The sequence below is a fragment of the Vidua chalybeata genome, chromosome 10 (genome assembly GCF_026979565.1).
Source record: "Vidua chalybeata isolate OUT-0048 chromosome 10, bVidCha1 merged haplotype, whole genome shotgun sequence".
NCBI lineage: Eukaryota > Metazoa > Chordata > Aves > Passeriformes > Viduidae > Vidua > Vidua chalybeata.
In genome coordinates, this window is record NC_071539.1 from 20,318,302 (window position 1) to 20,333,302 (window position 15,001).

General features: G+C 53.2%; 1 protein-coding gene across 2 annotated transcripts in view; it reads left to right on the top strand.

Moving 5' to 3' along the window:
- Nucleotides 1-890: 890 nt before the first annotated feature.
- Nucleotides 891-15,001, top strand: part of EPHB1 (EPH receptor B1) — a 77,316-nt gene continuing 63,205 nt past the window's right edge. For both annotated transcript variants that reach the window (XR_008432537.1, XM_053951415.1), the window contains exon 1: nt 891-1,095. Coding sequence is in view for 1 of the 2 variants with exons in the window: in XM_053951415.1 (XP_053807390.1) it covers nt 1,038-1,095 (58 nt within the window). In the remaining variant the exon portion in view is untranslated. The remainder of the gene's footprint in view (nt 1,096-15,001) is intronic.

A 15,001-nucleotide genomic window follows, 5' to 3' on the forward strand; every position in this document is an offset into this window, starting at 1 on the left:
TGCCCGCTGTTTTCCCCAGCCCGCCTGTGCTGGCATGCACGGGTCCCTGCCGAGGGGGCAGCTCGGCTGGCGGGTGGGCAGCGGAGCAGCAGGGGATGCTGAGCCTGCCAAGGCCGACCGGGGCGGTGCGTGGGGGGAGCGGGACCGGGCGAGCGTCTTTCTGGATGGTTCCTTTTGGATGCTGTGGATGTAGATCGCTCCTGGCTGGGCTTGTGGGGTACCGGGGCACAGCCCCGGGCTGGCAGTGACGGGGCTGCTGCTGAGCATCCCGGTGTCCCCCGAGCCAGGCCGCTGCTCCCGGGTGCCCATGTGGCCGCGGCGTCCGGAGCGATGCCCAGCGAAGGGTGAGCGCGGTGGAGAAGGCAGGAGGCCGAGGGGGCCCCGCGTTGTGCCCGACCCCTGCGGCCGCAGCGTCTGAGAGCCTGAGGGGAGCGGCCGCGCTGAGGGCGGCTGGGCAGCGGGGCCACGTCTCTGTGGGGCTGACGGTTCGCTCCACATTCCTTTTGGGGGTGAGAGAGGGGAGCGGGATGGCGGCGCTGTGACCCCGCCGGCGCGTCCCCGCGGCTGCGGCCGCCCGTCCCTGCCGCGCCCCGGCGCTGCGGGGGCCGGGCCGCCCCGTCGCGGGTCCCGCTGAGGGGAGACACGGCCCGGGGGCGTCCCTCGGCCGCCAGGGGGCGCCGTCCCCCTTCGCACGGGCGCTCGCGGAGGGCGGGGGCGTGGCCGAGGCGGGGCTGCGGCGCGGGGATTGGCGGGGCTGCGGCGGGGGCGTGGCCGGGCGGGCGCGGGGATTGGCGGGGCGGCGGCGGGGGCGGGGCCGGGCGGCGGCGGGGGCCGGCGGCGGCGTGGCCGCGCGCGCCACTCGCGGCGGCGATGTGACCCGGGCGGGCGGGCAGCGGCACCGGCACCGCCACCGGCCCGTCCCGTCCGCGGCCCCGGCCCGCCCTGCCCCGGAGCCACCCGGCCCGCGGACGCACCCCCCATGCCCGCTCACGGCCGCCCGCCGGTAGGGGCTGTCGCCTGCGGGGCCCGAGGAGGCGATGGCTGCGGATCTGGTGGTGCTGCTCTGCCTGGCCGCCGCCGCGGCCGCCGTGGAAGGTGAGCGGCGACCGGGAGTACCGGGAGCGGGTGGGATGCTGAGCCGAGCGTCTCTGCGCCGCCCGCGGCGTCTGCAGCTGGGGAGCGGGCAGGGAGCGAATCCCCCGCCCGGAAGGCACCGGCACTGGGCTAGATCCTGGCCCCGTGGCCCCGGCCCCTTGTGCCAGCCCCGGTTACGCGGCCCGCGGGCGGTGCTGGCAGCCCGTAACCTCGGGAGGGGGGCCGAGGATGGAGGAGGAAACCCGCCCGCATCCGCGTGGGTCTCGCCTCCCCTTTCCTGCGGAGCCCTGCCGGGCGCCGCGGTGGGGTCACCTCCGAGGTCCCTTCTGGTCCCCGGCGCCGCGGTGGGGCCGTCTCCGGAGTCCCGTCTGGGTCTCCTCTGGTCCCCGGGGCCGCGGTGGGGCCGCCTCGGTGGGCCTTGGCGGTGCGCGGAACCGCCTCTGCCAACCCTCCTCCTCGCAGCCCCGGCGGAGGATGGATGCGCCAGGAGCCGTGGGCAGGCGGTCTCCGTTTCTGGGGTGAACTCAGCCGGGAGCGCTTTGCCCGGCCATGGAGCCACGGAGCAGGTCCGTGCTCGTCCTCTCAGCACGGTGCTGGGATCTTTTCCCCATCTCCCTCTTGGCTGTGGGATTTGCTGGGCAGCAGGAAGGTGCCTGCAGCCAAGAGCCGGGCTCCGGGCGGTTGGCCTGGTGGGACAGCCAGCCCGCCCCAGCCTTGGTGCTGTGTCGCTGCTCCGTGCCCGGCATGGCTCTTGAAGTATTGCTTCGATTATTTTTTCTCTTTATTTTGCCGCTGCCACCTTTTTTGCTGGTACAGCAGCAGCTCGTGGCAGGGGTTGCCCAGCGCCGGAGCGGTGGCTGCGAGCGGGGGACGTGGTGCAGCCCCTCGGCTGTGAGCAGCGAGAGGCGCGGGTGGGGAGATGATGCTCGGGCTCTCAAACCGCTGCCGGCCGGCGTGGGGCTGGCCCTCCTCGGGGGGTTTTAATGTGAGTATGGCTGTGGCTGGGCTGGAAGCTGATGGCAGGAGGCTCCGGCTCAGCTCGGGCAGTGACGAGCTGGTTCAGGAGCTGGAATAGCTGCTCCGGTGTGGCTTGGCCGCAGCTCCTCTCTGCTCGCAAGCACGGCTGCTGGATCGTGGCGGGCAGGCCCGCTCGATGCAGCATCCCCTTCCCGCTGGCTTTTAGCTGGCACACGCGTTTGCTTTTCGTATTTCTTGGGCTGCCTCATGCCATCTCTGTAGGAATCGCTGGAGGTGGGAGTGCTGGTGCCATGCCGAAGCGTGATGGATGCAGCGAGCGCGCGTTTGCTCGGCGGCGAAGCCGCACGTGAAGAGGCGAGACCTGTTAGCAGCGCTTCGCTCGCCGGCGGTCGCAGCGTCAGCGGCGTGAGGCACTGCTGGAATTGCGGCTGGATGGGAGACTTGGGCTCCCTCCTGGGCTGAGGGCACTCCCGGGTGTCACCCAGGGTGTTCCCCAGCTTGCCTGGGCTCTCCCCGGGGGCACTGGCAGAGTCAGTGTCCCTGCCCAGGACCGAACCTGTCGAGGAGTGGTGATATTTCTACTCTGCTGAGGAAGTTGCTTGGATAGTAAAGTAGTATCCTAGGAGAGGTCTCAGTTTTTTGGGAAAATTTTCTATGGGGAATTTCTGAAGGTCGAGCAATGGAATCTGATTTGGAATTAAGGCGAGAGTCTAATGATGTGGTCGTATAAAGAAAATGCCTTTTAATGGGGTTTATTTAAATCTTATTGGATCTCTTGATACAGAGGTTGAATTGCTAGATTGAAACATGGTTTTCTCTGATGGATCTGGAGCATCTCCTAGGACCTGCCCTGGGGTCTGGCTTTTCCCCTGGAGCATTGGTGAGGCTGGATTAGCTGGCTGCACTCTCTGAGAGCACGGCAAAGCCACGGCTGGTGCCCTGCTCTGCCCTGGGCTGCAGAGGCAGCTGAGCCAGGGTTAGCTCCCTGTATCCCAAATCAGCCAACGAGACAAAAAGTCTTTTTCCTGTGATGGTGGGGGAGGTGTCTGGGGGTCTGGACCCGGCTGGAGGGGGAGGAGGATGCAGCTGGAGTCAGGGCACGGGCTGCCTCCAAACCACTCTCGTTATTCTCCATAAAACCTTGCTAGCTCATTGCCTGTGGCACGCGAACCTGGATATAGTAATAGAGTCACTTATCTGACTTTTTTTATGCTTTCTTGATTTTTACTAAGTCCTGTGGCTGGATTTTTACTAAATCCCTTTTCTGCTGGACACCTGGACGTTTGTAGTAATTTATAAATTTTTTTTTGTGGCTTGCAAAGAGGAAGAAGGATGCGAGAAGATGACAGCACCAAACACTCTGTCTCTCCCACACCCTGCAATCACTCAGGAGCCGCTCGCGTGCTCTCTCTCGTGTTAGCTGAACCAAATATAATCCATTTAGCATATAGAGAGGGTGGCAATGGACTGACGTTACATGCTTTAACTCGGGTTGGAGCTGTTGGTAGGTCAGATGGAGCTGATGACCATTTCGGTGCAGCTCTTCCACGTACTCTGTTTCACCTGCCTGGCCTGCTCGCCTCTCCAGCATCTCCCTGCCTCGCGCCTGCTCTTTTAAAACCCAGGTTTTTCTCTCTGTGCTTGCAGCATCACGATAAGCAGAGCACAGGAGGGAGGTGGAAAGCTCTGCTTGGGGCTGGTGAATCTGGCTTAGTTTTCTTCCCCTGCTTATCCACCGGCTTCAGAGCTGCCGCCTGGGAGAAGAGTAGGGATGGGGTTTGACTGGAGAGCGAGTCCCTGGCTCGTGCTCCGCGCCTGCCCCGCTCTCCTCCCTGCTGGCTCGGGATGCACACATCTGTTGCAGGCATCCTTTGGGCTTCCTGCGCTTCCGCCAGGCGCCGGAGCGGTGCCTGTGCCGAGCAGGCTGGGAGCTTCCCTGAGCACCAGCACCCTGTGGGCTCCCACCTCTAGCCCAGCTGCTCCACCCCGAGCTGAGCCCTTCCCAAGGAGAAGCTAGAAATAAGTCTTCAGGAGGGAATTTGCAAGTGCTCCTGTTCAGCTGTCCGTTTACTCTTGCTTTCTTTGCTCAGAACAACTGAGGGGAAAAAAGAAAGCCCTAAGGGAAAAAAACCCTTATTCTTGGCATAATGAGTGAGCCCAGATCTTGTCAGCCTGAAGGGAAAGTGTAAGTCATGGAAAAGGGGCTTGACACTGCAGATGCTTATGTTGGTTTTTTTTTCTTTTTTTTGACTAATTCCTGGTATCTCTGCTCATGGAGAAGGTGAGGTCTGTGTTTTCCTGTTCTTTTGGATATTGGAGTGCTGCATGTTCTCCCATGTGTTAAGTGGCCCTGACTGCTGTGGCATGAGCTGCCAGAGGACTTGCTAGGTGTCCTCTCACCCATCTTGGTTACAGCTCCTGACACAACAGGAGGGAATAAAATCCTTCCATTGGTCTTAGAAATCAGAAGAAAATACAGATGTTGGATGATGAAAGAGGTCAAATATGTTTGTTTGGATCTGGATCCAGGCTATGGTGCTGAGCAATAGATGTTTCTAGCAGAGATGGGTTCTGTAAGCTAAAGAAATGCTCAGATTTGATGAAACGGGGGAAATGGTACCTTGGGCAATGGGTAACTCGATGCTACTCAGGTCAGCAAAGTCTCTGAGACCCTGGTTCTGGTGTGGTGGGAGTGCTGTGGGATGAAGCTGATGGAAGTGATGCTCAGAGCAAAGCTGAGGAGGCTCCTGTGGTGTGTGTGCACTGCACTGGCTGAGTCCAACCAGCTCCAGGGGGCTTTTTTACCTCTCCCAGCTGGGGGTATCCTGAGCTCAGCACGCTTGGAAAGGTCTTCCTGCAGGAACCCCAAAACTGTGTGATGCTGCCCAAAGGGCACCATGGTGCTTTGTTCCCTCTAAAGAGACAGTGTTGGTGTGAGGAGCCATTTAAGAGCACAGCAAGGCCGGGTAAATACTTGGGGTTGTGGGAGGGAATGCTTTCCCCAAATACTCCTTAAGATGTAAAAGCGCATTTCAATTTGACCTTGTTCTGCTGCAAACAGAGCTCTCAAGGGTTGATGCACGCATCAGTACTGGGGCAAGGCAAATGTTAAGGCTGGATGTTGGCTGGGTGGCAATTTGGGAAGGCATCTCCTCAGCTGGAATGGTAGAAGGTTGGAGTGAATGTTGCTTACAGGTGTTCCAGGTTGGTGTGGGAGCAGAAGGGTGTGGAAAAGGATGGAGTGATGGCAGAGTAGTCCCAGGAAAGAGCTGGGACCTTGGGTGGCCCCTGGACCCTGAGCTGGTTATTGCATTGTTCAGCTCTTGGGGTAAACACGTGGACATTCCAAAAATGAGCAGCTTGGGAGCTGCTGCCTGGGAGCGTGCAGGGAAGGGAGCGGACACAGAGGGGATGCAGACAGCAGGTAGAGGCAACACAGCCCTTTCTTTCCTTAGGGACAATGGGAGCAAACTCTTGCCCAAATCAGCTCCATGGCTTTCCAGATAAGTGGCAAGTGCTGATGGGCTCCCTCCTTCCCTGTAAATGTTGCTCACAGACACAGCTGAGTTTTTGGAGCTCTTTTATTTTGGTCACCATCCATTTTCCCACCAAGTCACATCATGAGAAATAGTGAGAAAAACAGGACACGTGTTTTGTAGGCACGAAAGGATCTGTGTTCTATTTATTTATTTCTCACAACTTTTGAATTATTGAAGTGCATTCAGGGGAGATTAACTTTCCCTGCTCAATATTTATTATTGTTTCATTTCCCTGAAAGTTGGAGCTACAGGAGCTTTGATGAATGGGCTGGAAGGTTCTGTAGTTTCTCTATGGCTAATCTAAATATGTCCGTATCCTTTGCTGAAAAGCTAATTTGTAATTTCCTATGGTAATGCTGCTTAGTGAATTATAATGATACACCAGGGCCTGCTTTTCATCCCAGCCCTCTGTCAGGGGAATAACGCTACCATTGGAAAATGGTGTGAAACCTGGAAACTGGCCATTAGTCCCCTAAATTTCTGGTCTAATAACAGGAATCCAGAAAGCCTGTGCACCGTCTGGTCTGTTTTCTCACTTTGGGGCTGGAGAGCATCCGTCTGCCCCCAGGTTGGTTCCAGGCACGGGAGAGGTGCCCTGTGCTGATGCCATGACCTGTGGGTTTGCGTCAGCGACCAGAGCTGGATGGTGCACGCAATCCCTGCTTCTGGAAACCTCTCCCACCACCCCAATTATAACCAAGTGTTATCAGTCTTTTGAATAATTGAAGAGGCTTTCTGTTGAATATTTAATTACAATAATATTTGGTTAGCAGGGGTTGTTGGGCTCGGTTTGTGCAATTGAGAATTGCTGCAAGAAAGGCTGTTAAAAGGAAAATGTTGTTGTCTATGATCATTGATTTATCTTTTTTTTTTCTTTTTAAGCTAATCAGTTACTTAGTTGAAATTGGTTAATTAGCTCAGCTCCATTAAGATTCTTTGGCATTTAAACTTGATGTTTCTAAATAATTATAGTTTTGCCTGCTAAGCCCACAACCCAGGGTGACCTAATTACTATTAAAGCAAGACGTGCTTTGGTCTGGCTTTAATAAGTTCCTGCTGGGAGCCCCGCAGTGAAAAATCACAGAGGCAGCAGTTCAAAGGGGAAGGGGCTTGTGCTGAGCCCTGGACGAGGAAGATGAGTGTCCTTCAGCCTCACTTCTTCCAGCTTAAACCAGGGATGGTCTTGGTTTGGGAGGAAGGGAGTCCCAGAGCATCACATGGTTGACATCTCCGTATTGTGCACTTATGTCGCAATGGATGGTCATGGCAAGCAGTTGTTTGGAGGAGGTGAGGGTTAAGATTGGTTTTAGTTAATTGATGAGTGTGAATTTGCTTTTTTTCTCTTCTCAGTCATTCCTCTTAATAAGCAGGATGAATCCTTTCAAGGTCTTTTTGGATGGGGGGAGAAAAAAAAATGGTATTAAGTTAATCTTGGTGATTTTTAACAGTATTAAGGTTATTTAGGTTATTACTAAGATCTAGTGGAAGTTGTCCCTGCCCATAGCAAGGGGTTGGAATGAGATGATCTTTAAGGTCTCTCCCAACACAAATCATTCTGGAATTCTAGGATTTTATGTATTTATTTAAAAATTTGAAATATCCAGGCCAAGTAATTAGGCATCAGTAGAGCCTCAGGTATGTGCTCATTAGTTAGTGAAGGAAATGTTTATTATCTGGGAAGGCATCCAGTCAGGGTTACTGGTGGTTGGAGCTGATGGAGCTTTAATTTGTTATGCAATGAGTAAAAGTGGAGGGTGGGAATAGGTAAAGGGCTGTGGAAATCCTCACTTCCAGGCTGTTTCCTGCCATCCTTCATGAGGGTTTCATCACAACTTCAAAGGATTGTTTTATGATGCTCTCTCCTCAAAAGCCCTTCTCTAATCCCACCTGCCTCTCCAATCACTGGTACCCAATGTGCCACATCCCAGCATCCCAGCAGCAACTGGGAACCAAGCTTTGGATAATTCAAACCCAGCCAGCATTTTCCTTGGATTGCTCCAAGCACAGCCAGGTTTAGGTGTCTTTGCCTGACTATATATTATTTTTATGAGAGGATGGGCAGCTTAGCCCGCTGGATGCTCCCTCCTCCTGCCTCTGTTGTCTCCCAGGAAGCCTCTGAAGTCCTGCAAAGCCCAAGACCTGTTGCACGTCCATGTCTTTCCCTCCCTTTCTCTATTTTCTTCCTGTTTGCAGGGCAGAGCCGGGGGATGCCTTTATTTATGTGTCCTGGGCAAGTCACCTTCAGCTCAGGGTGGGGGCTGCTTCTCCTCGAGCCCCAAAACCTGGGCAAGCAGGGCTGCTGTGCCTGCTTTGAGCAGCAGGTCGTGCTCTCTGTGTGCCGTGGGTGAGCTGGCAGGTGACACCCAAAATGCAGCTGGCTGTGATGAACCTGGGGGTACCTGGAGCTGGTGTTGGTCACTTGTCTCCTGCTGCTAAAACCACACCACGGGTGGAGGGATGGAGCAGGGAACGGCCGTGTTTGAAGTTTTATGGAGGTTTTTCATTTCTTTTTCAGCAATCAGAGGCCATGGACGGGCCTTTGATTACTCGAGGCCTCCGCTGGCTTCAGCCACTTCCGTAGCCGCGGGGCTGGAGCCGCCTCATTATCATCCTCACTAGGGCCCTGTTGATATGAGGATAATTGCATTTTGCTCAAAAGACATTAAATCACCGCGGAACAGGCAGAGGGATGTGAATTACATCTTCCCCGGGAAAACTGGGAACTCAGCAGAAGAGTTAAAAGGGAAACACTGTCCTCAGGGGGCAGGAGGAGAATGGGGCTGGCTGCGGGGGGCTGCTCTGGGCTCTCTGGGCATTCCCTGCCCTCTGAACGGGGGATACTGAGAGGGAGACAGCCTGATGTACTGGAGGCAGTCTGGGGCTGACCTTCTTTTCCCCAGAAATCTGTGGCTTCTTATTTCCAAATGCCCAAGGAACAGGATGGACTTGTAGGGAGAGAGCATGAGTGGGATGCTCTTGGAGTGCTCCATTTGATGCTGGCTTTGCTTTTCATTTGAAACAAATGTGTTTGGAAGTAACAAAATTGTCACAATTGTACAGTCAGAAGTGCCTCTTGTGATGGTTTTGCCTATTCCAGGACCTTTCCCTCCCATGATGTGCCCATGGAACTGGAGAGGGTGTTCCATAGGTGTGTTTGCCCTCATCATGTGGCCACTCCATCCCTGCTCTTCTGCTGTGATTATTTTTAAAGCAGTTTTTATTTAGTCCTGGAAATTATGAGCCTGACCCGGCTGCAAGTGAACCTGGAGCACAGAGCTCTTCCCCAGCCTGTGCAGTTTGGCCAAAGCTCTCCAGAAGCTCCACACAAGTGGGTGAATCTCCTGGCCTTTGCTGCCTGTGCTTTGCTCCTTGAGCTGAAATTGCTGGTGGGGGTCTAAGATGTTCGAGCCCATCAGGCTCTGAACAGAGGCACTGTGAAGTCAGATACAATGAGGTTATTGTGACCAGAGATGGACTGTAAAGTGGTAATTTCTGGTGTAATGAAAGAAAAGAGGATCAGTTCTGTACTGTGTTTCCTGGGGAGGGATGTGTGGCTCCTTGAGCCGTGTGCATTGTGCCAGGTAACCTCCCTCTTGCTCAGTCAAGTGGAGAAAAGCAGCAGCTGTGCAGGAATTAAAGGCATCAATGCCTTTTTCTTTGGACCCAGCTCAGGTCGAGCCCTCCCGAGCTCTGTCCGTGGGCTGGCAGTGCCCCCCTGACCCTTGGATGCTGCAGCCACCTTGGTGGAGGAGAGGAGGTGGCTGCTGGCTGTTGGGAGCTGTAAGGGCATGAGCTAACTGTGTGCAGTATCCTTCTAAAACTCAGCTTTTATTCTCATGCCGTGCGTGGGTTATTGCCGCGCTGGCGGCACTGCTGTGTGCCCACAGCAGGGAGGCTGCTCAGAGCCTGCCTCAGAGCCTGCTCAAAGCCATGGAAAGCTGCTCCTTAACTTCATTGGGCTGTGGCTGAGGCAGGAGAAAAGGGGCTGCTCTGAGAAGGACGTTCCCTCCAGCCCTGCTTTGTGTGCCAGCGCTGGGCTCCGCTTGCAGGGCTGATCAGGGACGAGGGAATCCCTGCTTTTGCATGGTCGGCTCCTTAACTTGTGGGAAGATGGTCTGGCTACCTCCCACCAGTGGGAACCACTTGGCAGCATCCCTGAAAACAGTCCAGCTGCCTCCCACCAGTGGGAAACACTCAGCAGCATCCCCAAAAGTGGTCTGGCTGCCTCCTACCAGTGGGATGCACTCACATCATCCCCAAGAGAATCTTTTGTTAATAAGTCCCTCCACCTTCCTGGCAAGGGGGCTTGGGAAGTGATGGGTGGGTGCCCACCTTACCCTGTGCCCTGGTAACTCCTGTGTTTTCCCACTCTGGACCCCTCCTGGCTGGCCTGTGTGGCCACTCCCATCTCCTGAGTCACCAGCCCAGTAGATTTTTGGAGGTGGTTTGCAGCAAGGCACGTTTTTATTTTGTTCTTTAGAGCTTTGCAGCATTCGGGGGAAACTGGGATGTCTTTGAACCATTTAAAGTATTCCTAATAGGTTACCTTGAAAGCTTTCTGCAGTCTTGAATGAATCAAAGTGCAAATGTTTATAATGCAACACCCACATAGGCTGGGAGAGGAATTTTATTAAGGCAGGAGAGTCAGAAAACAATAATAATAAAACATGTTTTATGAAGTTGGTGAGAAACTTATAAACTAGGTGGAGTTTTACAGCAGATGAATTTGATACAAGTTGTAAATTTGAATTCCCAGGCTGGTCCTCAGGTCCTGCTCTTTATTACCTGAAATAACATTCTCCACTTTTAATAGCTGGCTGCGGCAGAGCGAGCGCGGTTTTATCTTTCTAAATGATCCACCGTGCGTGTCTTATAATCAAACTTCTGCCCATCCTCAGGGTTCCAGCCCTTTCCTCGAACAGCCAATTAGCAAATTGCTGCTCTTTCCTTTGCTGCTACAGGGGGACTTTGGGAATCCTTCAATATATCCCTATGTCTGGATTACTGACATTTTTTTCCAGGAGAAACCACTTTATTTTCTGAAAAGAGAATGTTTTGTTAATACATCAGCAAAAAGGGATTGAAAGATGCTCTTGATAAATCAGTGTTTTGCAGTGCCAACCTGCTGTGTTTCCCTGTTCCTGGCACTGCTGGCAGGGATGGGGGCATTTGCTGGAGCATCACTGTGCGGGGACTGATGGCCTTTTGAGGTGTTTGGTGTCTGTTCCCATTTTTCTTTCCCATGTTGCCTTGAGAATCCCCCCTTTTCCAAACAGTTTCCTTGTGGTGGAATGCAGGGACCAGCAAGGTGTCAGGGCATGAGGTGGCTCTGTCCATGTTCCAGGGGTGGCCTCCCAAGGGTGGCATGTGTGGAGTTCCTGACTCTCCTCAGTTCTGTCAACCCCTCCATGCCACTTGGCTGTTAGCAGCTGTACCTGAGGAAAGGGTATAAAAATGGTTTCTCAGTCCCCTGTCCTGTCTGTGCACACACCAAAAGATTATTCCTCTTGAAAAATAAGTGATTGCTTAAGTAAAGCATTTGAGCTAATGGCCAGATTATTCCCTTTAAAATGGGAAAGTAATTAGGGATGTTTTTTAAATAGGCTTCCCACCCTTGGATCTGCTGGGATTAGCTTATGTGGGTGTGTAAATATTTAGTTTCCAAGGACTGTTTTTTTTTCCCTTTCTTTTTTTCCCCCCCTCCCCTTCCTTGAAGTAACAGCGGCGATAAGCAACAGAAATGAGGCAGCCAGAATATAACTGGAATTAAAGATGACCCTAAAATGAAAACGAAATTGAGGCTCTGCTGGTGTGATCTACCAGAGGTTTCCTCTGTGTGTGTGTGTGGAATTGAAGAGAAGTCATTGGATGCTGGGGTGTTTGGGATGATGGGAGAACAAGTCCAACCCCAAATAAGAGCTGTGGTCGAGCATGGTGGGCTTGATTGGATCTTCTTCCCGTGGCTGCCTGCTAGCTGGAGGGAATTTTTGAGCTTGTTTCCATGTGTGGAGGTCCCTCTTTAACATCCAAACAATTTTAACTTTGAGCACCAAGGCGCTTTGATGTTTGGCTTCAAAACTGCTTCTTGTTTTGAAACTTGTTGCAGTGCTTGCAATGTGTTGGTGAAGCTGGGAAGGCGAGCGAAAAGAAGCTGAAAGCAGAAGCAAAATATGCAATTAGATGCAAAAGTGGTTTTAAGTGAGTGATGTGATGGAGTTGCAGATTACAGGAACAGTTGGAGCCAGTCATTCATGCAGCTCTCTTCGAGGTCTGCATCCCTAGAGACTCCTGCAGCTGGGGAGCACCTTGCCAAGTCAGAGGAGGCCAGATCTTGCATTCCCCCCATCCATGCAATGGATAAATCCCAAGCCCTAGTGAGCCACCAGAAGAAAACCTGGATTAGAAGAAAAGCTGCACAGCCCCAAAGTTGGAGCTGTCATTGATATGCCATGTGGCTTTGGTTTCGTCCTGCTGCTGGGAGGTACTTAGGAGATACTTCTGGGGCATCGTGCTTCAGATCTTCATGCACCCATCATTTTTCTTTCTGGCAGGGATTATTTATTGCAAGCATTAACCTGGAGCTGCTTTCAGGTGCCTCAGTCATTTTTTAAAGGCTGCATTTGTACTGTTCAGCTGTTTTTGGCAATTTGGGACTTTTTGTTTGCTTGCCTGCCTGCTGGAAAGTCTTCAGAGGTTGTTTAGGAGGCGAGGGGAGCCTGTAGATCCTGAGTTTTTTGTTTGGTTTTTTTTTTTTTTTTTGTTATTATTATTATATATTATTATAATTAAAACATATTTTTAGCAGCTGAAATTCAAACCCGTCTGGGTATTTATACAGCAAGATGTTTTGGATGAGGAATAGGCCAAGAGAGTCACGTGGTTGGGGCCAATGTGAAACAAAAGAATCCATTTATTATCCAGGCAGGAAATTTGTTCCTCGGGATGTTGTAGCTGCAGACATAATGATTTCATTTCCTCTGGTTCACCCAGATTAATGGCTTGTGCTCTTTTGTTTGTGTGCCTGTGTTATTCCTGCAGCCTGCCTTCCCCTCCCGCTCCGTGCCGGCGTGTGCGAACATGTGTGCGAGTGCCCTGGGCGAGGAGGGGGCACGGGGGTCTCCAGGCTGCAGCAGGATGCCTGGGATGGTGGGAGAGCTGAGCAGAGCCCCAGGGACCACCTGGGGAATCCTTCCTGGCAGTGATGGATGACGTGTCTGGGGGTCTTCTCCTGCTGCATCTGTGGGGTTTTTCTCCTACTTACATTTCTGGGGATCTTTTCCTGCTGTGGTCACCAGAGCAGTGAGAGGTGTTTTCCTGTGAAGGTGAGATGGGATGAGTGAGGTGAAGAGTTTTAGACAAGTGTGAATGTTGAACTTGAGGAAGGTGTGAGAGCAGCGTGTCTTCTCCACAGCCATGCTCCAGGATTTTTGTAGGTGTTGAGTACTTGGTAGGAAACCCAAACCTTTGCACTGTCCCAAACATCAGGTGGGGAGACAACTCTTTCCCCAAGGAGCTGTGCTGATGTAGGAGTTGGTCCATGGCTATGGGTGAGCAGTTCCTTCCTGGCTGTGTGAATTTGCCTTTCATTCCAGGCTGGTCCCAGCCCTCACAGGACCACTGTGATCTGGGGCTGGTGGTACTTACACTCTGTCCTTGATAAAAACCCAGCAGACCCATCTTTGTGGACACTCCCAAGATTAGCAGCAGCCTTAATCACTCCCTTTCTCTCTTTCTGAGTGTTTGCCTTTCAAAAGTGATGTGACAGGCAGACGGTGCCTTTGTGTTGCTGTTGTCTGGTGGGTCCTTGTGGAGTTTTGGCAAAGAGCTTTTAATTTACTGTGTGCAGCATGACCCAGTCTTCTGTTCTGGATTGATCTGGAGCAACCTCGTGGATTGGAAGCACCCATTTTTGATGAAGCAGCTCATCACTGATAAGCGTGGTGCTGCCTAGAATCCACCTGGAGAAGGATTGGTGACTGTCTTGCTGCCCCCAAGCTTGCTCTTCCTCCTTCCCTTCTTTAGATGCTTCTACTCCAAACTGGGGGAGGTGAGTTTCTTCCACTTTTTCTGGAGGAGGTTTTCTAGCAGGGACATAACTCACTGAAGGAAGGCCCTCTCGGCCATCAAGGTGCATGTGCCACTCCTGCTACCATCCATATGGGGCCTTGGTGCACCGATCTCACCTTGGACACGTGTTGCTCCTTCTTGCTTTTGTTGTCCTGAGCTTTTGTGCCATGAGGGGTGTGAGCCTGCTATTCTATTCAAACTCTGCAGATGAGAGGAATGGGAAGCTGGTACCCTGTCAAGCCCTGGGCGCTTTCTTCCCATCTGCCTGCCCTCCCAAATGGCTCCTGTGTTGCCCAGGTGACAGAGTTTGCGAGGATGTGACAGCTCTGTTGCGCAGAAGATGATGAACAGTAATGAGACCCTGAGCACAATGTGCACTTAAAGTGATTTATTTCAGCAAGGAAACCACAATCAGGGAGGATGGGTCACCGTCATCAGGAGAAGAGGTGGGTATGGAGATGAGCTTCAGGGGAACTTTATCATCAACGAGCAATGCTTTAAAAATGAGCAGAGCTGGTGTTGCATGAAATGGAGCTCTTCTGGTTGTGCCGGGACCATCCCTCACATGCAGCAGGTCACAGGCACTTCCTGGGCTTTGGTCAATGTCTGGGCTGGCTGACTGGGGAACTTCTCCTTGGTTACCTCCTGCAACTGTGCTGAAGTTTTTTGGTGAGGTGTCACCCGTGTGTAAAGTCAGCATTTGGGAAGGAGACTGTCCTGAGGAAGGGGGGGGGGGGTGGGAAAAAATCCCTGAACCCGCTTTGGCGCGGCTCCCGGCATGCAGATGGCCGTCCTCATGCTGGAGCCTTTTCCCAGCTTGCGCAGGCGCTGGGGCTGGAGGCAGGGGTGTGCCAGGCAGGCTGGCTGCCAAGTGGCACCTCCTGCCAGCATCCTCCTCTTCCTCCTCCCCTTCCTCACCCCTAGGGCCTGTGGGAGCTGTGGCTGTGTAGCAACTCAGCTGGGCACTGCAGCTTGCAGGATAAGCTCGGCCTAAAAATGGCACTGAGCAAAATCTTGTGATTTAAGGTTGACTTAGAGTAGTGCTCATGTTTCTTCCCTTCTCACAGAAGAGGCTCCTGGCATGGGGGGATCTCTGGTGCTGCCTCTGTGCTGGCGTGAGCTGGGGGGCAGGCAGCTGTTTGCCCACTGCTTCTGGAACCATTTGGGTGATGCACCATGAGCTTACAGCAAAGGGTCCTGAACCCCTGCTGCTGAAGAGCATCTTCCAAGGTGATTACAGTTGCTCATTGTTGTTGGTGAATTTGGGCAAGGATTTAACCAGCCCCACTGGCCTGCTGGAGCTGGCACTTTGTGTGAATGGG